The sequence below is a fragment of the Protopterus annectens genome, chromosome 1.part1 (assembly GCF_019279795.1).
Source record: "Protopterus annectens isolate FY-2018-M chromosome 1.part1, PAN1.0, whole genome shotgun sequence".
Classification (NCBI taxonomy): domain Eukaryota; kingdom Metazoa; phylum Chordata; order Ceratodontiformes; family Protopteridae; genus Protopterus; species Protopterus annectens.
Genome location: NC_056726.1, coordinates 171,951,086 through 171,976,049, shown reverse-complemented (window position 1 = coordinate 171,976,049; position 24,964 = coordinate 171,951,086). Strand labels below are relative to the sequence as shown.

The following is a 24,964-nucleotide window of genomic DNA, read 5'->3' as shown; positions in this document are numbered from 1 at the left end:
CACACTTATGAATCTCCTGCATATTCACAGAACTAGAAATACAAGGTCTAGGGACCTGAATTTGTCTGTGATTCAGAACATGCTGCAGTGACAGATATATGTCCCAGAGACTACCCCTCCTATGGAACAGGCTTTCCGTCCATGTGAAGCTGAGTTCATTTATTACCCAATTTAAGTGCAACCTAGACTAGTGGATAGGGAATAGTAAATTTACACCGGGCTTGACACCCATGTTCCTGGCCCTCAATGTCCTGTTTGGATACAGTACGTCATTATTCGGTCTGGAAAACTTGGTTATACTTTGAAAGGCCCACTGGGTAGTTAGCCTAGTAACAATCTATGAATCTCTAAATATCATCACATATAATGCAAAGAGAACTCACCAGATTATGTTAATAGTATATCTTAGCATTGAAGTTAATAGGCTGGGACGAGTTGTTGAAGTAGACAGATCATTTTAGTAAAATGGCAGACTGTTATTTGACAAGACAACTGTAAAAACAGAAAACAAATTACTGCTAGGCTGAAAACCAAAATAAAAAAACAGCACTTTAGCATAAAATCTGTTTAAACACTGCTTTCGTCAAACCAGACTATCAGAAATACAAATTTAATGAACTGTAAACCATATAAATACTCAATGCATCAAGTGATAATTACATCACATTGATAAAACAATCATTCAATCAAATGAATTTAAAAAGACAATGCATGTGAAAAAACAAAAAGCTTGTGCACTTGCTTATTTAACAACTTTGGCATATGACCTGCATTCCTTTAAAAAACATTTAAGGGCAGATGTGCTCCTAGGTTTAAACGATGCTATTAATATCAAATGTTTTTTTAGAGGAATGCAGGGCATATGCCAAAGTTGTTAAGTAAGCAAGTGCACAAGCGTTTTGTTTTTTCGCATGCATTGTTTTATCAGTGTGATGTAATTATCAATTGATGCATTGAGAATTTATGTGGTTTAGAATTAATTAAATTTGTATTTCTGATGAAGTCTGATTTGACGAAAGCGGTGATTAAACAGATTTTACGCTAAAGTGCTGTTTTTTTATTTTGTTTTTCAGCCTAGCAGTAATTTGTTTTAAGTTTTATTAGTTCTATTGCCATTATATTTATTACTAGTTTTTTCTGTCTTGCTATGTCTGAAACACAGGGAGACCCTTTAATGGATGTTAGTATTTATACTATCCAAAGGACTGCAGAACAGAATTTGACCCATGTATTATTAAAGACAATGGAAGACATCCAAAAAACCCTACATTTATTATTAAGTGAACGTTCCTGAGTAGAATCTACAGTCTCTGGGTCCGAAGATGATGCTGATACTGTCGTCGAGGTGAATACCAGAGGACAGCATATGTTTCCATCAAGAAGTAAGGAACCAGTAGATGAGAGGGTTGTAAAGCCAAATAAGACTTTTTCCAATATTGCAGCAGTACTAAATAATTTACTAGCACAAAGAGACTGGTTGACCCAGTTGATTTAACTGAGTATAGAGAGTAGTGTGAAATCTTGAATAAGCTACTCAAAAAATATAAAAGTATTGACACTGAAAATAAATACTTTCATAAATGTATTGAGGTACGCATTATACCACAGAGACTCAGGTTTTTCAAGTGTCCCAATGGTCTTGCAGACAAAGTTCCGTTTTTTAATAAACTTAAAGAATTTTTCAATGACGCCAGTATCAATTTTCTCTGGCTACTCATTGAACGCAATAATAATACTATGAAAGAACTTAAGGAAGAGATCCTTAAGGTCGAACAAGCTATAGAGGCCAAGTTCCAGTTTGTTTTCTGTGAAAGAACTGAGTATTTGTTAATGCTCCAAGATATTGAACAACATGAGAAACTATAAGAAGAAAGAATAAAAAATTAAAGGAGGACTTGATGGCATATGAAACTGATAATGCCTATTCCATGTTTATTTCAAATAAAAACAACAATTCTTCATTTTATAGCAGAAATCCACGGGTTTCTAAGCAGTTCCATCTTAAATGGCATGGACCAATAAGGCTCGCCTCCTTTGCTGACATTGTCAGAAGTGAAATAGTTCAAACAGCTTATCTCAATCAAAAAAAGAGCATGGAGGATTTTACTGACACCGCCAACATCACAGCCAATTCTATAATGCCACAAGATGAAGCAGTTGTACAACCTTTGAACAATAATGAAAACAACAAGGAACTTAGGGCAAAACCGAAAACATTTTTAGTTTTCGAAAAATAACTGAGACAAACAAAACCAAAGCCCATGACAACACACAGGAAGGGTTGGAAGGCGTCCGACTCTTCAATGGACAACAAGTAAGGTACAATACATCCACAAAAGACATTTTAAATTTGTCTAGCTTTAATTTAAATGAACATCGTATTGAATTAAGATTAGGTATTTTGTACCTTCAGTAAAAGCTGATATTATCAATACTATTTTAGATTTAAAAAGTATACAAGAAAATTGAATCTGTGTTATTTGCTAAAAGATGTCAAATGCACTGAAAGCTTGTTAGTTAAGCCTTCTAGTTACAATCCATTGTTGAATCATACTTTAAAAGTGTTTGAGTTAGCCTGTGAAAATGAGTTGAGAGATTTATTAAGTGTTAGTAAAGATAAACTGTTCAAGTCTCATAACAATTTGAATAGAGAACTTAGAACAGCTATGAAAGATCTGTGACAACTAGTCTATACGTATAATGAAAAGCGATAAGGGGGGCATGCTTGTCATCATGGACCAAAATCAGTATGTTATGAAAATTGAAGAAATGTTGGCAAACGAATGTGAATATAAGTAAGTATGTTGTCTAGACATTTTTAGATGTTACAAGTATGTTTCCTGTTTTTATGTGACAGTTTAATGGCTGATGATTTAAATGAAGTTATCTACAATTTTTGTCACATTGAGAATCCCAGAGTAGGTGTTTTATTTGGCATACCCAAAACTCACAAGAGTCAGGTCGACCCTCCTTTTAGACCAGAAGGCATTTCTGTCATGGTAGACTCCTTTTTACAACCGTTTGTTCATCAGATGGAGTTGACTCATGGGGTTTTTTAGAAAGTATGAGACAGTTTAATGAGACAGTAATGTTTGACTCCAAAAAACATGTTATTTTTACTTTAGATGTAGTATTGTTATATAAGTGTATACCTCAGGAATTGGGCATTGAATATGTCAGAGCGTATTTAAACAGATTTACTGATTATGACACAACTATGATCAATTTTTATTGTAATTTGTTGGATATTATCCTAACAAATCATTATTTTTTGTTCAATCGTCAGTACTACAAACAGGTTCAAGGTATAGCTATGGGGTCTCCTGTAGCCCTTCTTTTGCCAACATAGTTATGGGATGGTAGGAGTTTGAGACTTTGAAACATTATTACAAAACATTCAGAGTTTTGTATTACAAAAGGTTTATCGATGACTTGGTGTTTGTCATTGAAGGGGACATGAAGAAGTAGACTTGTTTTTTGGACAACTTAGTTTGAGTTCCTCTTTTCTAAAGTTTGTGATTGGTGATGTAGGTACAGCTATCAATTATTTAGATGTCCATTTAGAATGGGATAATATTAACAGTAGGTTCAACAGTAGTATTCATAGGAAAACCACTTTCATGAACAATTATCTACATTATTCTAGTCAACATCCGAAGCATATAAAAAATAACATTCCTAAAGGACAATTCATCCGAGCCAGTAGGATGATCAGTGAAGACCATTCTCTGGCCAATGAATTTCAATTTATTAAAAAACTTTTCATGGAAAAAGGCTATGATGAAAAACTACTGGATGAACAGATACAATATGTATGGGATAGAAGAGAGGGAAGGTATCCAGCTATTATTAAAAAAGTGCTTGTCCTTGCTCCAAACAATAGTGTTTCTTCTAATGAGAGACATTTGAGTTTTGGGGGGGCCTATGACAATTGATGGGCCTATTATTAAAATTTCAAGAAACTGGAGAATTGTTGAAGGTAACCATGATTTGGTAAAATGTGTGGTCACAAAACCTAGTTTTGTGTATAGGAATGATTCCAACTTGAAGAATAAGAACTACAGCAAATGCCTTACAATTGAATGTTAAACAGTGAAAGTTTAAACTACCGGACATGCTCAACATCGAATGGCCATACCTGGCCAACAGCCAGGAAGTGCCATTATGCATAAGGCAAGCAAAAGAAACCTTTTTTAAAATTGTCCCTATTCCCCTATTCCCTACTCTCACTACAGATCACAATGCCATCTGCAAACATCATAGTCTACGGGGACTCCTGTCTGATCTCGTCTGTCAACCTATCCATCACCATTGCAAATAAGAAAGGGCTCAGAGCTGATCCTTGTTGTAATCCCATCTCCACCTTAAATGCATCCATCACTCCCACCGTAGACCTCACCGCTGTCACACTACCCTTGTACATATCCTGTACCACTATTACATACTTCTCTGACACTCCCGACTTCCTCATACAATACCACAACTCCTCTCTAGGCACCCTGTCATATGCTTTCTCTAAGTCCACAAAGACGCAATGCATCTCCTTCTGACCTTCTCTGTACTTCTCCATCAACATTCTCAGAGCAAACATCACATCTGTAGTGCTCTTTCCTGGCATGAAACCATACTGCTGATCACTAATCATCACCTTCCTTCTTAACCTAGCTTCCACTACTCTTTCCCATAACTTCATGCTGTGATTGATCATGTGTGTGTGTGTGTGTGTGTGTGTGTGTGTGTGTGTGTGTGTGTGTGTGTGTGTGTGTGTGTGTGTGTGTGTGTGTGTGTGCTTGTATATACCTGTTATGTTTATACAAACTTTGTCCAACTATATAGTTCATCTACATACTTTTTTATCTCTGTCCCTAGTACTGCTGTTTCCCAGTTACACTGTTTTAATGACAGAGAGTGACTTACTGCATGGGGCTAAGCAATTTCTTATTCCCTTCTCCCCTGTTCCTCTACTACCCAGTTACAGCTATACAGATAGTATCTACAAGAAACAGCACTCTGAAAAGCATACCAAACAAATCAGATAAACATGTCTATACATTATATTAGAAAAAAGGCAGGGACATGTTTGTTGTTGATACTAAAAGTATCAGTAATGCACATGGCATGCACAAATGCCATGCACGCAGTATGTGTAGGTATATTTTGGAAGGGCCCTTCATAGACTTCCCACATCTCTCCTACACTACCGGTTACTGGCTATTTTTCTTGTAAAAGCTTAGGACTAGTTTATGTTGCAGTCTGTAGTACATGCTTAAAACTTTATGTTGGGATGACCACAAGGTTCTTGTATATTAGAATTAGGGAACATGTAAACAGTATTAGGAATAAAGGTAGTAAGAATGCCTTGTATAGGCATAGCATTGAATGCAGTAGATTTAAAAAAATGTATTTTCTGTTTTGGAACAGGGACATTTAACTTTAAGAGGGGGAAGTTTTAAAAACTATCTGGAACAGAGAGAAACTAGATGGCAGATAAAGCTAAGGGCAGATGTGCCCCCAGGTTTAAACAATGCTATTAGTATCAAATGTTTTTAAAGGAACGGAGGGCATATGCCAAAGTTGTTAAGTAAGCAAGTGCACAAGCTTTTTGTTTTTTCACATGCATTGTCTTTTTAAATTCATTTGATTGGATGAGTGTTTTATCAATGTGATGTAATTATCACTTGATGCATTGAGTATTTATATGGTTTACAGTTCATTAAATTTGTATTTCTGATAGTCTGGTCTGACAAAAGCAGTGATTAAAAAGATTTTATGCTAAAGTGCTGTTTTTTTTATTTTGTTTTTCAGCCTAGCAGTAATTTGTTTTAGGTTTTATTAGTTCTATTACCTTTACATTTATAACTGTAAAAATAGACTATTTACTTTGTGAGTGGGTTGTTGTGGTGAATCAGACTAGTTGTAAAGAAATGCACTAGGGGGTGTAGAATCTTTTCACTGTGGCATCTAAGTCCCAGTTCAGGCCAAAGAACCATTGCATGGAAGCCAGTAAGGATGCATGGATCAGTTGATGTGCTACTTATAAGTCCTTGGGGGAGGTAGGGGTTTCACTTTAGTTTTGAAAAATAAAATATATATACAGAGCCCATATTCATGAGTTCAGTTAAGAGCAGTAAAATAATGGCTAACTGAATTGAAACCTTGTGTCATTAACAACATGCATTACAGTTTAGTCATTCAACACTGCAATCATTAAAAAAACACCACTGGGTGATAAGGAGTTTAGTACTCCAGGGAAGATGTGTATCATCCTAGAATTTTATCTAAGTAGCTGCACCCAAAACAAGCAATGCCAACATCCCTAGTTATTGTCTTTACTTTCACCTTATCATCAGGAACACGGGTGAAGCATTTCAACACTGACTAGCACAGCTGTATGCAATAAGCTAGCAAAGATGTATAGACATGTTTATCTGATTTGTTTGGTATGCTTTTCAGAGTGCTGTTTCTTGTAGATACTATCTGTATAGCTGTAACTGGGTAGTAGAGGAACAGGGGAGAAGGGGATAAGAAATTGCTTAGCCCCATGCAGTAAGTCACTCTCTGTCATTAAAACAGTGTAACTGGGAAACAGCAGTACTGGGGACAGAGATAAAAAAGTATGTAGATGAACTATATAGTTGCACAAAGTTTGTATAAACATAACAGGTATATACAAGCACACACACACACACACACACACACACACACACACACACACACACACGTGATCAATCACAGCATGAAGTTATGGGAAAGAGTAGTGGAAGCTAGGTTAAGGAGGAAGGTGATGATTAGTGATCAGCAGTATGGTTTCATGCCAGGAAAGAGCACTACAGATGTGATGCTTGCTCTGAGAGTGTTGATGGAGAAGTACAGAGAAGGTCAGAAGGAGATGCATTGCGTCTTTGTGGACTTAGAGAAAGCATATGACAGGGTGCCTAGAGAGGAGTTGTGGTATTGTATGAGGAAGTCGGGGGTGTCAGAGAAGTATGTAATAGTGGTACAGGATATGTACAAGGGTAGTGTGACAGAGGTGAGGTCTGCGGTGGGAGTGATGGATGCATTTAAGGTGGAGATGGGATTACAACAAGGATCAGCTCCGAGCCCTTTCTTATTTGCAATGGTGATGGATAGGTTGACAGATGAGATCAGACAGGAGTCCCCGTGGACTATGATGTTTGCAGATGACATTGTGATCTGTAGTGAGAAAAGGGAATAGGGACAATTTTAAAAAAGGTTTCTTTTGCTTGCCTTATGCATAATGGCACTTCCTGGCTGTTGGCCAGCTATGGCCATTCGATGTTGAGCATGTCCGGTAGTTTAAACTTTCACTGTTTAACATTTGATTGTAAGGCATTTGCTGTAGTTCTTATTTGATGAGCAAATATAGACCCCAGAAATATTGCTGGGTGATGTTAAGTTACTGTAGATAATAGCATCTTCTGGGATGTTATATAACTCAGAAACCATTTGGAAGCAGTTCTGGCTTCTTGCCATAGAGGAATAAAGCCCTGACAATGACTCAGATTTTCCAAGTTTGATTAGTGGCTTAGGAACAGGGGGAGCTGAGTGAGGAGGATGGGACTGAGTAACTGACACAGGCTTGCCATTCTGGGGAGGAGGGAGGAAGGTTAATCCCGCTACTTGTACCGACACTTGGTAAAGGCAGGATGTATTATATTTCACAAAGTCGAAACAAGAAGCTAATAATATCAGGTGGATCAGGTGCAATGCCAAGTGTAAGCTGTAGCTGGGACCAGGCATTCACGGTAGTCCACATGTTCAGATGTAGCTGGGACCAAGCATTCACAGTAGTGCACTTATAAAGATGTAGCTGGGTCCAGGCATTCACAGTGGTGCACATGTACAGATGTAGCTGGGACCAGGCATTCACAAAAATGCATGTGTACAAATGTAGCTGGGACCAGGCATTCACAGTAGTGCACATGTACAGATGTAGCTGGGGCCAGGCATTCACAGTAGTGCACGTGTAAAGATGTAGCTGGGACCAGGCATTCACAGTAATGCACATGTACAGATGTAGCTGGTACCAGGCATTCGCAGTAGTGCACGTGTACAGATGTAGCTGGGACCAGGCATTCACAGTAGTGCATGTGTACAGATGTAGCTGGGACTAGGCATTCGCAGTAGTGCATGCGTACAGATGTAGCTGGGCCCAGACATTCGCAGTAGTGCATGTGTTCAGATGTAGCTGGGACCAGGCCTTCATGGTAGTGCACGTGTAAAGATGTAGCTTGGACCAGGCATTCACAGTAATGCACATGTACAGATGTAGCTGGGACCAGGCATTCATAGTAGTGCATGTGTACAGATGTAGATGGGACTGGGCATTCACAGCAGTGCACGTTTACAGATGTAGCTGGGACCAGGTCTTCACGGTAGTACACATGTACAGATGTAGCTGGGACCAGACATTCACAGTAGTGCATGTGTACAGATGTAGCTGGGACCAGGCATTCACAGTAGTGTAGTGAACTTGTTTAGTGAATTTGCTTTACCAGTTTTAACTTCATACAAGCCATATAGTCAAAATATTAGGAGACTTAAACACCAGTCCATTTGCATAGAGGTAGGGCATCTGTTTATGCCACTAGCAACCTGAGTTCAGATTGGGCTTTGGTCTGTAATAAGGTCATCTGTGGGGATAGGTTGAAGCAATCAGTAACCACCTTTCCTGTCCAAGGGCAAAGGTTCAGTGGAAATTCTTGGTTATGGAAACTCTGTTGGAGATCAGAGATGTTCATCTACTAGATCACTGCTGAAGTAGCCTAAGCTGTATGGGTTATATCCTGCCACCATTTTCGGTTTGACCATCGAGCAGACTGTAGGTCCCATGGTCGGTCATTCTCCTAGGCACAAAAAGAAAAAATTTAAGCAGAGAGCCTTTGCCACTACAGTAGTCTAGCAATTTGGCTCAGCCACAGGTGGTTGATTCTGCTGTGGCCACTTGTTGTCCCTCAGACCACTCATCTGTTACCAGGAATCACTCTGGTGTAGTACCTACAGCCACTATGGACCAGGGGTTAGCCATGTCGGATCCAACTGTTGGGATCCCCTTAGTGGACAAGGGACAGGGAACAGGAAAAGCTTCACTGTTTTGACAGAATGCTGTGCCCATGCCTAGGAAGCTGCTGCTGCTGCTGCCACCACTAATAACACTGTTGGCCCCATTTTTCCTGTCAATATAAACAGAAAACTAAGCATTTATCTACTCCTTCTCAAATTTCCAGAGACATGAGTAGTTTACTGGGTTTGGCTTAGGGTTTAATTCATGCTATTGATCCTTCTTGTAAGCTTATTTATGGTAGAAGAAAGAGGAATACCTATTTTCCTGAAGAGATTCAATATTCTGAAATTGAACAGAGGATGGACAGTTCCAGTGTTTTTCTACAGATCTCTGATTCAGACTCAGAGAAGTGCTCAGTTTCTGATCCTCTCTGTGTGAGTTTCTCTTTCTCTCAGACTATTTCTAGAATGTGCCTGTTTTCAGTGGGAGAACACTGAGGTTTCTCAGTCCCTCAAAAACTACTATGAACTATTACAGAAGGAATTTCCAGAACCTGCACCCATTCCTCTAGTTATATCTGCCTTGGAGGATGTGTGTGTGTTACTAATACTGGGTGCAGTTTTTTTTCTTACAGTCAGCCTTCTACTGCTAAAAAGACAGATAGGATGTATACAGTTCCTCAGTCTTTTAATTTATTATATGCTCTTCCCAAACTTAATGCAGTAGCTATAGCTTCAGTTAATCCTTCTACTGCTAACACTTACTTAATTCCAATCTTACTATTTCTGATAAGGATGGGAAGATAAGTATGGTGAAAAATGTATGTTTCTGCAGCTTTGATTTTCAGAGTTTCGAATTGTCACTCTCATGTTAAAGTTTATTCTAATTGTGAAAGTATGAGGACTTTTTTGTCTGAAGTTTCTTCTTGTGAGGAACATCTGCCTTAAATAATTTAATTTCTTATGTTGCTCAAGTCATTGCTCATTGTATACAGTGTATATATTACTCTGTTGATAATACTCCATGGGCTATAGCCACTGGTACTGTTTTAAGGAGGTTTGTATGGCTTCATTCTCAGAATCTCTCAGATGATGTTAAAAATGAGATTTTAAATTCTTTGGATAGTAATTTTGTTTTGGGCTCCTCTGCTTCAGAGGTGATGTAAAAATGTGATATAAAAGGAGTAAGCTGATACAGGGAATCTCTACAATATTTCAATCCCCATTTTCCAAATTTTCTAAGGGATTCTGTAACTCCTCACACAGGTATGGTAAGAAGCAAAATAAAAGTCTCAGTAAAATTCAGGTAAACAGATGTTTGAGAAGAAATGGCAAGGGGGTTCCAAAAAGAATACTCGAAACTCCCAAAACCAAGGACAGTCCACTAAGTCAGAATGACCTTCCGCCCTTGCACCTTCTGTCTTCCAGAAAGTCTGAATCTCCACTTTTCTCTTTTGCAGCTGAAAGTTTCAAGCAAATGGGTTCTAAAGACCGTACAGATGGCAATGGGAGGAAATTTCTCCTTTCCAGGGGGGTAATTTCTCATCATCCAACCAGACTCTTTTTTTCCACCTGTCCTTCATCACCTCATCCCAGGGTGTGAAACAACCAGTTCCCCCTTCCCAGATGGGAAAGGGGTTTTACTTATGGATGCTTTAGTTCAAAGGAAAGAAATGCTTGGAGACCACTTCTGGGTCTTTCTTTCCTAGACCTGTTTGTGATACCACCCAAATACAAAATGATGTCAGTCCAAAATATGTTTCCTGTCCTTCCTCATTCAAGTTTCCTGGTAATACTTGATTTAAAATATACTTATATTCACATCCCTAATTATGCATTTTCAGGTATTTCATAAAGTTTTGTGTGCCTGGATCACATTATCAGTTCTCTGCTTTACCCTTTGGACTAGCCACTTTGTGAAGATTGGTGAAGGCTGCCAGCCTAGCCAGATAGAATTTTGTAGAAAATTCTGTCATTTGTGAATATTAATGTAAGCCACAGGCTTGTTTTCTTAAATGTGAAAAGACTGTATTGGATGTTGAACTGAAAAGAAAATGTAACAACAGTGCACTCTGCTGTAAGAAAGCTGATAAGTCAAGCATTGTGAAATTCTTTGATCTAAAACTCGCAGCTGAGATGTCTAGAGGGAGGCATTCTGTCTATTGTTTTGAGGCCAGAGTTAATGGATAGAATTTACATGTATAATTTATTTTATTGCTCTGGCTTCCTGACCAGCTGCAAGATCAAAAGGGCTATTAACCTGTATGTTTGTTAGCCTGGGAACCAGAAAGAAATGATGTAATGTGAAATGAATCAGTGGTACTGTGTTATCAATTTAAGGACAGAAAGAACAAGTGCTTTGAGCATTTGTCTTCAGAACATCCAACATCAACAGCACTGTTTTGCTCTATATATAAGTTTATTTTAGAACTATGTTTTCTCTTAGATATAGCTAGGAGCTAAGAAGATTAGATTAGTTTGTTTTCTGTATTGATGTCAGAACGTTTCTACTTTATTATTTTAAGCATTTTCCTGTTATCTCTGAACTCTTGATTAACACTGTGTAGTAAGAAGTATTGTCTTGTGTTTATTATTAAATATTTTTAAACCATTCAACTGTGGCTGCTTTGTGAAGAGATAATTTAAGCTCTAAGAGTACATTGCATGTATATAGTGATACTGGCCAAGCCACTCCATTAAGCCTTGACTGTTCAGTTGCACTTACTATTTGGATAATAATATTGCACTGTATAATTGGACACCCTTTCATAATGGCCTTTTAGTAGCTGATAAATATTAGTGGGTGGTGGCAAGTGGTACTACCGTATAGTCTGGGTAAAAGGGGCACAGCTGGAGAACCTGTGCCAGCCTTCCCCAGGAGTGTCTGTGTGGTTGTATATAACTCTTATCTCAAAGTGCGTGTGTGTGTCAGCTACTTGGGCAGGGACATAAAGTACTGGTTGGACAGAGAGGGTGCTGGAGGTTTTAGCTTGCTCACTAGGCTGAGATCTGAACCCTATAGCTGTGCCAGTGGGGAGTCATATTGGGGACCTGTAGAGAAAGGGAGAAATCAGCCCCAGACTGACTGTGAACTGTGTGTGCTCTTAAGGGAAATTGTACTTTACTGTGTGTGTATTTATTATCCTTTCCCTATATGGATACCCCTCACTGGTGTTAGTGGCGAGGATTGAGGCTCCTTGATTGCTGGGCCAGTGCACGGGCATCACACACTGCACCAAGAGTGCACTCAAAGTGTCTAGCTCCTGTTATACCTCATTGCAAGATAGAATATCCACATTTTTCCATATTTAGATGACTTGCTTATCTTTGCAGAGCCTTTTTTTCAAAGTGTCAGGAATCTATTTCTTAGGCGAAAGATCCCGTACACAAGCTGGGATTCCAAAAGAATATTCAGAAGTCTTTCTTGACTCCTCACAGGATTGTGTTTCAGGATGTCAAGTAGACATCACAGTTCAAAGACATTTTCTTCCACAGAAAAAATAGATCTATATCTAGATCAATTTTTAGGGTTTTCCACTCAGACGTCAGTCACTGTGAGGGAATACCTCAGGATTTTGGGCCTCATGGTTTCTATGATTCTCTTGATAGTTCTGGCAGGACTCCACATGAATAAGATATAGTGATGTCTGAAGTCTTTGGTCCCAACACCAACATCCTTTGCTTTTCATGTCCCAGTGCTGGGGTTTGTCAGAAGAGAAATCACTTGATGGAGAAAACAGATATCCCTAAATCCAGGTCTCCCCTTCTCCCTCGATGTTCCAAAGCAGTCAGTCACCACAGATGCCTCAGACATTGCTTGGGGAGCATTTCAGGAGGGATAAAATGCAAGGTGTGGACACCAAATACAGATGCAAGCACATAAATATAAAATGGGATAATTACCCTGATCAAGGCACTGAACTCTCTGAATCATCTTGCACTCACAGGACCTCTTCAAGTTGTTATGGACAATACCACAGTCATGTGATACATCAATGAACAAAGAGGAACCAAGTCATACTCGCTTTGGAGACTGTTTTCTTGGGATATAACTTCATAGCACAGTCTTACTCTACAGACAACCTGCATTCAATCATAGAATGACTGTGTGGCAGACACGCTGAGCAGGATAAGGGCAGACTCTCATGAATGGAAACTAGATCAGGAGGTCTTCCATCTGTGGAGAGTTCCACGGGTAGACTTCTTTCCCTCCTCTCTGAACAACTGGCTGGCAAGATACAGCTCCAGGATTCCATGCAAGAAGGCCTGGAAAACAGATGCATTTTCTTTTCCTTGGACAGGAATGTTCCTGTATGCTTTTCCACCTTTCCACTAATATCCAAGATACTTCTGAATCCAGAGGGAATTCCCCAAGATCATTGTGGTGACTCCCTTCTGGCCCAGGCAACCATGGTTCTCCCTTCTTTTGAAAATGGCTAGGGGCAATTACCACAAGCTTCCTCACAGACTTTATCTACTCACACAGGAACAAGGGTGTTTGATACACCCTGACACCAATCAACTTCAATTGACAACCTAGATAATAAGGTCTAAATTCCTTTTAGGCACCTCTGTACTGAGGACATGCAGCAGGTACTAATGGAAGCAAAAAAAGTCTACTAGAAAATCATATATTAGCAAATGGAAAAGGTTTTCTAGTTGGTAGCAACAACATAGCCAGCACTCATTCAGGGTTAGTTGTTCCCTGGTTTTACAGTATGTCTGTGAATCACTATCCTATGGCCTGTCTTACTCCTCTGTCAACATTCCTTTATCATGCATTTCAGCATGTCTGCCCACTGATCCTCCTCTTTCAGTTCAGTTTCTTGTTAAAATGTTTTTGAAAGTGATTTTGCATAAGATGCCAACAAGAAAGCCAGTGGCTTCTCTTTGGGATCACAGTCTTGTGTTAGACAAGCTAACACTTGCTCCATTTGAACCAGCTAACCAGGCTAACTTCAGGTTCTTAAAATGGGAAACTGTTTTATTGATTACTCTGACCACTGCAAGAAGAGTATTCGAGTTGCAAGATCATATGGTGGGTCAATCCTACCTCATTTTCCAAAGACAGAGTTTCTTTGAGAACTAAACCTCCTTTTATGCCTGAAGTGGTATCGGAGTTTACTTTAAGCAAAACTATCCATCTCCCAATTTTCTTTTCTAATCCCTAAAATAAGGGAGAAAGGATACTCCATACCTTGGATGTCTACAGACAACTCAGGTGCTATCTTGACAGAACTAAATCTTTCAGATCTTCGGATCAATTTTTCATTTTGTATGACGGTAAGAAGAAGGGACAACCTGTGTCAAAACATACTTTCCAAATGGTTGTCTAAAGCTATTTTAGCATGTTATACTCAGCACAACAAAACTGTTCCAGGCAGGGTCAAGGCCCACTTTGCTAGGGCCTTGGCTTCATCTGTGGCTTTTTGCAAAGGGTTGGATTCTAGAAGTATTCCAGAAGCAGCAACTTAGTTCTCTGTACAAACTTTTGCAAAACAGTATAAGCTTGATTCTTTTTCTGGGTCTAGGTAAGGCTTTGCAAAAACCAATCTCCAGGGGCTCCTGAATTCTTCTTCTTCCACCTCTCAAGTGTAGTAAGATAGGGAAATCTACCCATATAGCTAATGTTACTGCAACAGCTGTCAATATGCTAAACACAGTACAGTTGTGTAAGTAAATTAACCATAACAGTAGATGTTTGAATGATCACTTCTGCAGTAGCTGCTCCTTCTCTCCTTCCATCCACCTTGTTTTTTGGTGTCATGTTTATGCCAGGGTGTAGTTATTTATTTATTTTTGTGTTCCTCCTAGCAATGTCCTTTCATGGCTCAGCCTCCCCTTGTCTCTGTTGACAGGAAAGCTCTGAAGGGCTTGGTGCTCATACTTGCCTTTAGCTGCTCAACTTGAGCTTCCTGACAGTTTGGACATGAAGAAGGTGCCCTGAAGCTTTGAAATCTGGCCAGCTGTTATATCCTTCTCAGTATGTAACTCATATAGCTGTGGTTACTGCAGCAGTGTACTGTTTGCAGATGGCCTACTCAACAGGGGGAGTGGCAGCATGTTATGATATCATTGTACATGATACTTCCCAATACTAAGTAGTCTGTTTGGCTCCGTTCACATGAAGGCTTATGGAGTCACAATCCATTTCTCTTCATAAGGCCCTCACTTCCTGGGCACTACTGATGTGTACCACAAAACTGACCCCCTAGGTAGGGGGGGACTCACCATATGATAAGCCCGATAAAGAGAAACTGTAGGATCCAAGGTGTGTTGACTCAGTAACTGGGGCAGATCTGGAGAGCTATGTGGCATGGGCAGGGAAACACATAATAAAGTTAAAAAGATATATATTCACAGGTTCATAGGTTGGTACTAGGCTATCGGCCCTAGGGCCTATACAAGCCTAGCTATAACAATTCCCTTACTATTTTTTTCCCACAATATTTACTTCCCTGGACCCCTGTCTAGCAAGGCGACTGACGTGATGCCCGGGGTGAATTTCCTATCTCCCATCCAATCATCAAAGTTCCTTTTGAAGAGGGCCAAAGAGGCTCTCTGCTTGACATGTATGGGCAGTCTATTCCAGAGTCTGGGGAGTCTCTGGGTCAGGAACCTATCCCTCCAGCATGTTTTGTTCATTGTGATGACAAGGTTTAGATCCCTGGAGTATGTGTCTATGAGGGTTTGGGATTTCTTTAAGTGTAGCAATTCCATCAGCTCTGGGTTTGACATGGCCTTGTATGTTAAGCAGAGATCATCTCTGAGTAGATGATATGCGACAGAGTATAGGTGGAGTTTTTTTAGACGGTCAGCATAGGACATCTGCTTTAGGCCTGTGATTCTTTTAGTGAGGTATTTCTGCGGCCTTTCCAGTTGTTGCAGATGTCTTGAGAGGTGCATACCAAATGGGGCATTGTATTCTATAATGGGTCTAATGAGGGATGAGTACAGTGGGACAATGTCCTCCTTTTTTCTGGATGAAAAGCCCTTAGTGATGACGTGTGCCACATAGAAGGATTTCCTGACTATTGTGGCGACATGGTTATCGAAGGTGAGACCACTGTCCACCTGTGTCCCTAAGTCTCTTATCATACTTTCGGTGTTTAGTGTACTGCCACCTATGTGGTAATTCACAGGTACATGTTTTTCCCAAAGGGGATAACTATACATTTCTTGACATTGAGCTTGAGCCCATGGCTCTGGCACAAAGCATCTGTTTCTGTAAGGCCCTTTTGTAGAATATCCACTATGCCAAACAAGAGCAGTCCCAGGACTGAACCCTGAAGTACTCCACTTGTCACTTGTCTGGAGATGGATTTGGAGTTGGCTACTTTTACAGTGTAGGTTCAGTCAGTAAGCCAGTTTGTAACCCATCGAATGACATAGGGATTAATGCCCAGCTTAGTACATTTATCTATGATTCCAGAGTGGGGGATGGTGTTGAAGGCCTTGGCGAGGTCCAGATAGGCTATGTGGACCACCTTACCCTTGTCCACAGCTATGGAGACTGATTCGAAAAAGTCAGTCAGGTTCAGGAGACAAGATCGGCCCTTCATGAACCCAAACTGCGTGGGGTCCAGTGTTTGAAGGCTGCCAATGTCTTTGTTTATAAGTTCCATGATAATACATTCCATGGCCTTGCAGATCAGGCTCATCAGATTGATGGGGCGGTAGTTCCCGGGATCCAAGGTGGATCCCCCCTTGTGGAGTGGTATAACTGTATCTGTGAACCACTCAGTGGGCATGAAGCCTGAGGTGAGGCTATGATTAAACATGACACTTAGGTGAGGTGCCAGTTCATTTTGTAGTTCATGTAGTACACAGCCTGGGATGTCTTCTGGTCCCAGGGATGCTGTATTCTTAGCTTTGGAGAGTGCATTTTTTACCTATGTGGCCGTTATTACCAGAATTTGGCAATCTTTCGGTATTGAGATGGGCCCTTTAGGAGGTGAGAGGGGGGTGAAGTTTGCACTGAATCAATCTGCCAGGATATTTGCAATATCCTTGGGATCAGTACATTTAATACCATTCTGTTGTAGCTCAGAGCAGATCTGAGCATTGCCATTTAGATTCTTGACATAGCTATAGAATGTCTTGTGGTTGTATTTGGAATCTTTGGCAGTTTTATTTTTGTAACTAGCTTTGGAGTATTTTATGAGGAATCTCAGCTTCTTACTGAGGCTGGTAAGGGAGTTTTTTGCATCCTGGGATTTTCCTCTTTTCTGCAACAGTTTCTTCCTTTTGTTGTAAAGTTTGTTTATGGCAAGGGACCACCAGATTGGCTTCCTTTTTGTGGAGATGAGCTTCTAGGTTCTATTTGGGATGGCACGATTCATGGACGAGTGGATGTGCTCGTACAGTGCCTTAGTGTAGGATTCAGCAGTAGAACTTTCAGTTCCCGTCTGCATAGGTGTCATGAGGTTTGTCACTTCTGACTTGAGTAGCTTGAAGTTGGCTTTGCAAAAATTTTTTACGAATGTTTTCTTACTGGGGGGTGGGCATGGGATGTGGATGTCAAGGGTGATTAGCTTATGGTCAGACCTGACCAACAAGGGGGTGACCATAGGTGTGGAACATCGATTTCCCATGTTGGTAATGACGAGGTCTAGGATATTGGTGCCCCTGGTGGGACTAAGGATTAGTTGATCCAGGGTGTTGGAATTTATGGGTTCTAAGAACTGTTGGGCAAAGGTGTTCATATATGAGTAGTTTTCACAGTTAATGGCAGGGTAGTTGAAATCACCCAGTATTAGGGTGTTTGGTTGTATCTTAATATTTTCTATTATGTTTAGAAAGGTGTAGTGAGAATCATGGGCATGGTGGGGGGTCTGTAGCAAGCTACAATTTGGATTGCAGTCTTACCTAGTGTTAGTTGCACCTGGAGAATTTCAGATGCTTTGTGCTGAGCAACTAGCCTGGTGTTGTGAATATCCTTGGTGAATATGGACAATCCTCCACCTTTAGTGTTTTGGTCCTGGTTTGTTGGCCGAAAAATGTGGTAAGAGTTGTAGCCTGGTATTGCAAGGGTGCTCTTGTTCTCCATTTTTAGGAGTGCCTCGAGAGAGTGCATTTTGTGGTTTAGACTTCTAGCATTGAGTAGCATTACCTTCAGATTTTGTATGCTTGTACCTGTTATGGTGGTGGTTTTGTCCTTTGAACTTTGCCTAAAAAAGGCACTATAGGGGTGGCAAGAGCCTTAGCCAGTAACCTGAATTCCGAGGTGACAGGTGCAGACCATCTCTGGCCAAGCATCATGGTCTGTCGATCATCATATCATCTCAGGCAGACAGATACTGGATCCCCTGTGAATGACACCACAAGCTTAGCCAATTGCTGAAGTCAGTCATGTGTGTGTGTGTGTAAAAAAATATATATATATATATATATATATATATATATATATATATATATATATATATATATATATCTCGATATGGGTCTACTTTATATTATCAAAATTTCACTTACCAGAAAATCAGATCCACGAGGCGACTTCACCGAAAACTTAGCTTCAAGAACACCCTGATCACCGCAGTTTTTCTCCTGGAAACTAACCACTTGGCCACCACAACAAAATAAATTAACTGAAGTAAATCAAACCTACCCAAGTGGGGGACTTTGTCCCTCCACACACTGTCCCATGTGGGGGACTACACTCCCCACACCCTACTTAACTAAATGTACCAACTCCAAGATCGCACTATAGTGGGGAAAGGGGCAAAGTTCACCATGGTGACCAAGTGGTTCATTTCCCGGAGTAAAACTATGGTGATCCGGTTGTTCATGAAACTTAGTTTTTGGTGAAGTTGTCCCCTGCATCTGATTTTCGGGTAAGTGAAATTTCAATAATATCAGACCCAAAAAACATACACACATGCATATACACACACACACACACACACACACACACACACACACACACACACACACACGCACTCACGCACGCACACACACACACACACACACACACACACACACACACACACACACACGAGAAGTATTTTCAGATATCACCATACCAACTCTTCCATTTCCCTAGTACCACTAAATCTTCCAATTTCTTTTCAATTTTTACATAACTGTCTTAAATATATATTATCAACATTTTATTAGTTTTTTTGAAACAATGTACATGTGCATTCCATTGTTACAAACAACTCATAATTAAATAATCAAATTAATATTCAAAAATGTAACTAATGCACCCTTATAATGCAGACAATATTGTTGTACCTCTGTGCTAAATTCAGAAAAGTGCACACATTCCCTCAGAGGTATAACTAGCTATTCTGGTTCCTGCTACTGTCCCCTGATATGATGCCATCCCTCAACTTTAAGTTGAAGAGCAAATAAAAAAAAACTTCTCCTCCTCAGTTCAGACTTGAGAAGCAGCTGTTACAATTTGTACCACACAGGGAGCACTAAAGGGCTTCAGTTCTGACTGCAAATGCAATATCACCATTCATTTTTGAATGGCGATAAAACACTGAATACTGATTGGCATCATCTAATTGTACCTCCAAACACTTTGCCCTCGGAATGGTTGCCACCTTCACCCCGCCCTAGCCATTCATCTGCATCTCCCGAGATTCAAAAGAGTTTATTGTGACTTGAAAGCCTTAACTTGACATTTTATTTTTTTTGCAACAAGTTTATTGAGCATCAGAACTATATAGAAGAAAACACTTAGCAACCAAAATAAAAATCAGAAAACTCTTACAGAATTAACTCATGTGTGTTAACTTACATCATGCTAAGGTTTTGTAGTTTAGAGACTGCTCTACCACTGAGCATTTCCCCACATAGAGGCCACAGCACACGGAGAGATCTTATGGGCAAAGTAGCATGCTAATGCAGCATTCTGGGGCAGTGGCTAATGCCATTTAACCATGTGCTGTGATCACTTACTCACTCCTATGGGAGTACTCATGGTGCAGTTAAGTAACGAGAAGATGTGGGGGGTGGCTGTGTGTGTGTGTGTGTGTGTGTGTGTGTGTGTGTGTGTGTGTGTGTGTGTGTGTGTGTGTGTGTCTGTGTCTGTGTCTATATATCAGTGTGTTCTTCTTTGTATGGGGCATGTGTGTGCATGTGCATGTGTGATTCAGTCATATATGATTTATATCTTCTTTTGCATTTTTCTTAAATATATTGCCAGGATCCTGCTTCATACTATAGTCATAATTCCACCTGCAAAACCAGAAGTCACCACCAGCTTCTTGTTGTCCAGATGTTTTTTCTGAACGCCAAGGATTTCTACAGCTCCATCCCATTTCTCACTTTTGTTATTTCCCGACAGTTTCGAATATGGCCCTTTACCAGCTCGAGCAATGACTTGCTGAACTGGAGTGTTTTGGTTGTTTATTGTTAAAGAACTGGCAGTGAGGGCACAGTGCTGTAGGTTTCGTATCCTTTATTCTGTTTGAGATTTTTATGGTGCATTGATCTGAAGAAGCGCCCATAATGGTGTGAAAGTGCTTATCAAATAAACGTTTAATGCTTTTAGCTGTGTGTGTGTTCTCTGGTCGTTTTCATTTTATTGGATTTATTCTCGTGACTAAGAGACACAATTCATTCATGTTCCAGATTGTTTTCTGATTGATATACTTTGTTGTACATGTTTACAGGGAACAGGAGGACGTAAACTCAGAGATAACTTTTAATAGTTAGTCGAAGTATAAACATTTTGATTGATTCTGCATGCTGATAACTTTTTTATGAAATTCCTTTTGGCTGAAGATATTTTCAGACAGTCAGAATCATCCTGCATAATGAAGACATATAATCAACTAACATTATAGTACACTAAGTAAAATGTTTCCCAATTGTAAATATACAGTTTGTTAAGAAAGGAAGTCAAGATGATTTAATCATGGAAATTGTTGCTCTCATCTGTATCTGCACTGTACATAAGGATGTTTTTTGGATTACCACTAATAATCTACCTTTGAAGTTATTGCATCATAATTACGATATTCACAAATGTTGATAACAGCACTTTTGGCATCACATCCATAATGTACAAAAAATGGTTTACTTAATTTTTAACTGTAACAAAGTAAAGATGAGTAATATAGTTGCATTTTGTGAATGTGGGCATTTCATGTTCCCCATGCAGGATCATTTAGTCTGAGGCAATACCAATAATTATCACTAACTTCCTTATATGTAGATTTAGGTCCCTAGTTTCATGATTCTAGTCAAGTAATAATGTAATTTGCCAGTACCATATTTGCTGTTACTACAAAATGATACTTATCACACATTTGTGCCCTGTAACCTTACTGATTAATGTTAATTTTACTTTCTTTTATCCAGGTAGTAAAAACATGTTTGCAATATAGCTGTGCCTGCAAATTTATGTACTGTTCAGTTAGAAAGTATGTTACTTAAAATAGGTTCATAGGTTTACACAATTTATTAATTTATTGACATTTGATTACCGAGAAAGTCTGACTGGGTAGAAGCCCTTTTTCAGCTGAGGCTAGGGGAGAAAAGCTTCAAATTATTACAAAACATTTTAAGAACAATAATTTTACAATCTTCAAAAATAAAACAAAAACATCTGATATTTAAATAATTTTAACAAATTAGTGATAATGTAAAAACATTGGTTAAGATTTGATTCAAATTATATGACAATTATTTAATATTTATAGACATTTTAGACAGTTTGTAGAGAAATTAAAGGCAAGTTAGTTAAATACAAACAGGAATTGCAATATGAAGTGAGGGAAAACAGGCTTATGGCATATTTAGAGAGAAAGTCAGGGAAGAGAATTTGATAGAAGTAAGTGAAGAAGGGAGAGTAAAGAGGAATAGGGAATGAAAAGGTACTTGTTCACATTTAGGGATATAGCTTATTGTGGTTTTGAGCAAAAACAGAGCCAGAGTTTAGCTGACAGTCAGTTTAGATGATTGTAAAGAGCCTAGCCACAGAGTTTAGCTGACAGTCAGTTTAGATGATTGTAAAGAGCCTAGCCACTACAGTATACCTACTTCCCCTGTCTGTAAAGCATTGTGGGGCTAGACATGGGGTGAATGTATGGTAAATCATTCATTTATTCAACTAAGTTTTTTTTCAATGAGAGTAGGAGCTACTTTGTTTGGCATGAAATGTGAGCTTATTCTGAACTACCTCTAACAGGTCATGTTGATATGTAGATTTAGGTCCCTAGAGCTAGTATTTAAGGTGTTTCCAGTTCTATGAACAAGTTATGACAGGGTCATTTGCAACCTTTTAAGCTAGCCAGAGTCTAGCGTGTAGAAATCTGTAAGAGACAGGATAGAGTGACACCACTTTCAGATGCTCTCTATATCTTAGGGGGCTCATAGCTGTCATTTTTTTGGTTAGGAAGTATTTTGGTTGTAAATGCTGTAGCAAAAAACAGGCCAGCAACTGTGTGCTGTGTATATTAATTTATTCTTACATAAAACACAAAAAACAGACCGATTTCTTTTCTTGATGTAAATGCTATAGCCCCAAACATCTCTAAATATGGTGCATTGGTTGTCTTCATTGATTTTGTCATGTATGCCAAAGCTAAGTAAATATAACAATTCTTTCTCTTATTTAATTTGATTTTTGTTTTTATTTTTTCTTGTGCAGCACAAATTTCTTCATGTATTGTTATTCATTCTTGTTGTTGATATCAGCATCTTTTAAAATTTTTCTCAGTCATGCTTAAAATAGACAGGTAATGATCCCATAGCTCTCCAGTCATCAAATGCAGTAACAGAAATAAACAGAGTGACGAACAGGTAGCAAGTTTGTCAGAGAAACAGTACTCCACTGTCTCTGGATTCTTATAATTATTAATGCATTGTTTGAAATGAAACATACTTTCTTTTCTTTTCAGCCCTTGACTTATTTTGACATCCAGTTCCTGAATGCAGTTGGTGATCTTCTGGATGTTATTCAAGAACTGTTTCCTCCGCGGGGTGGTACAGTATTTAACAGTCGTGAACAACAAAAGAAAAGCCTGTGGGAAATGGGGCATTGTTCTGCTCTCATTAAGGTAATACTGCAGAGCAATGTTGCTACAGCTACTTTTCATAGTCATAATCTCAAATCAGTATTTCTGTAAAGTTCTTCAGTGAAGAAATGAAATGTAATTTTGTACCATGGTAGTGTGTGCAGATGTATATTAAATGTATTTTGAGCATGGAATAAATTTTTAATCTGAGCAAGATACTTAAGCAGACACTGACTGAGTATATAGCATTGTCACCTCTGAAAAGGTACACTTGTGTCCAATGGGCTAACAGATGTGTAAAATTAGTCCAGTTCCTGATGATAATGTAAATGACAGGAATCTGTAACAGCTGTCCTAATTTAGTGCATTTGTACAGCATGAGATTTACATTCCATGCATGATTCCATGAGTGACTACTAATACGTGGGTACAGAGTTAGAGAAACATTTTTCAGATTTCCATTGCAGTGATAGACATGGAAAGAGTAGTGCAAGTCATCAACTATAAGTGCACAGAGTGGTAGTAAGACAATTCAGAAAGGAAGTGGGTAACATGTTCATATCATGAGCTATACTGCTTTCTTTGTTCCCACACTTATTTTAATATTCACAGGTTAATGGTAATATGTCAAGAATGGTAGCCTTAGCGTTAAAGAATCTACTGCAACCTGATAACGAATTACAATATATGCTATTAAAACATTCAGTGTGAACTGTACATTTCATGAGGTGTTGAAGATTGCTTATAAAACGTTACAGGAAAATGCTGTACCTCTGTCATATTTGCATTAATAATCCATTAATGGACCTGCAGAAAGAGTAAAACTATGCACCCATGCAAGCATCAGATGGAAGAAAAAAATGAAACAAAAATTATGTGGGTAATAATTCACGTATCCTGAGTGATAACAGTTTAATTTTTTTCTCACAGTTATAAATAATAGAAATATTTGTATATTCATAGCAGTATCTCAAGACTGGTTCCCTTGGGTATAGGTTGCATGTAGAAGACAAACGATTTGGTATGCATGCATGCTTAGTACAGCCATCTCCACTGGATGTTCAGAGCTTGAGTAATGGAAGGGTTTATACAGGGTTATGAAAGTAATGAATTCTTTTCCGCATTGGCAGAGCAAATATGGAGTGTTGTGCAGTTATTTTAAGAAGGATTCTCCACAAGCAGTGAGTATTTGACAAAAACGATAATAAAAAAAAGTTTTGTAATGTAAACACATCCAGAGGTATAACTGCTTACTTGAAGTATAAGTTATTAATAATAAATGTTATGTTGTCCTATCTCACCTCCATTCCTTGCTGGTTGGGTTCGGAACCGACTCAGCCAGTACAAAAGCTCGAGGACTTCTACCGGCTCGTGGCTACACCCTATCCCATCATGCTCAGGGAAGATTACCCAGATCTCATTTGCCACTAAATTCGATCGGGTGCTTTCATGCAGGCTCTGGCTAAGTGGAAACTTTTCTTCTTTATTACTTACTAGAAATTGTCAAAATTGTTCCTTCTCGTCGTGGTTTAACTGTTATAAATTAGTATGTAGCTGTTTAGGGTCTTTGCTGTACTGTTGCTTGTGCTTTTCTGGTGGCCGTCGTTCTACCTCTAGGCCTGTTTGATTCTTTCCCTATCCCGGTTCCTAGGCTCATTTAAGTTAGAGAGCTTGAACTAAATCCTTTCTGCTTTTGTTGGGTAGCTCATTTGAGTTTGAGGGCTCCCTTCGGCCAATTTAACTTAGAGGGCTTTTTCTCTTCATAGACTTCATAGATTAGTACTAGGCTAACTGCCCTTGCAAGCCATTTTAAGCCTAGTCAATTATCCCTTGTGAGACTCAAACCCTGTACCTTGTGTTTTTAAGGCAAACACCTTAACCATTAGGCCACCCTCCCAACCATCTTCCTTCCCAACCATCTTCCTTCTTCTTTCCCTGTGTTAATTAGGAGCAGTTCATTT

The 24,964-nt window shown here is 39.2% G+C and overlaps 1 protein-coding gene across 2 annotated transcripts in view; it reads left to right on the top strand.

Annotated features, from left to right (window-relative positions):
- Positions 1–24,964, top strand: part of PLBD1 (phospholipase B domain containing 1) — a 1,215,938-nt gene that overhangs the window by 688,995 nt on the left and 501,979 nt on the right. For both annotated transcript variants that reach the window (XM_044073961.1, XM_044073969.1), the window contains exon 5: positions 22,887–23,045. In XM_044073961.1, the coding sequence (XP_043929896.1) occupies positions 22,887–23,045 (159 nt within the window). The remainder of the gene's footprint in view (positions 1–22,886; positions 23,046–24,964) is intronic.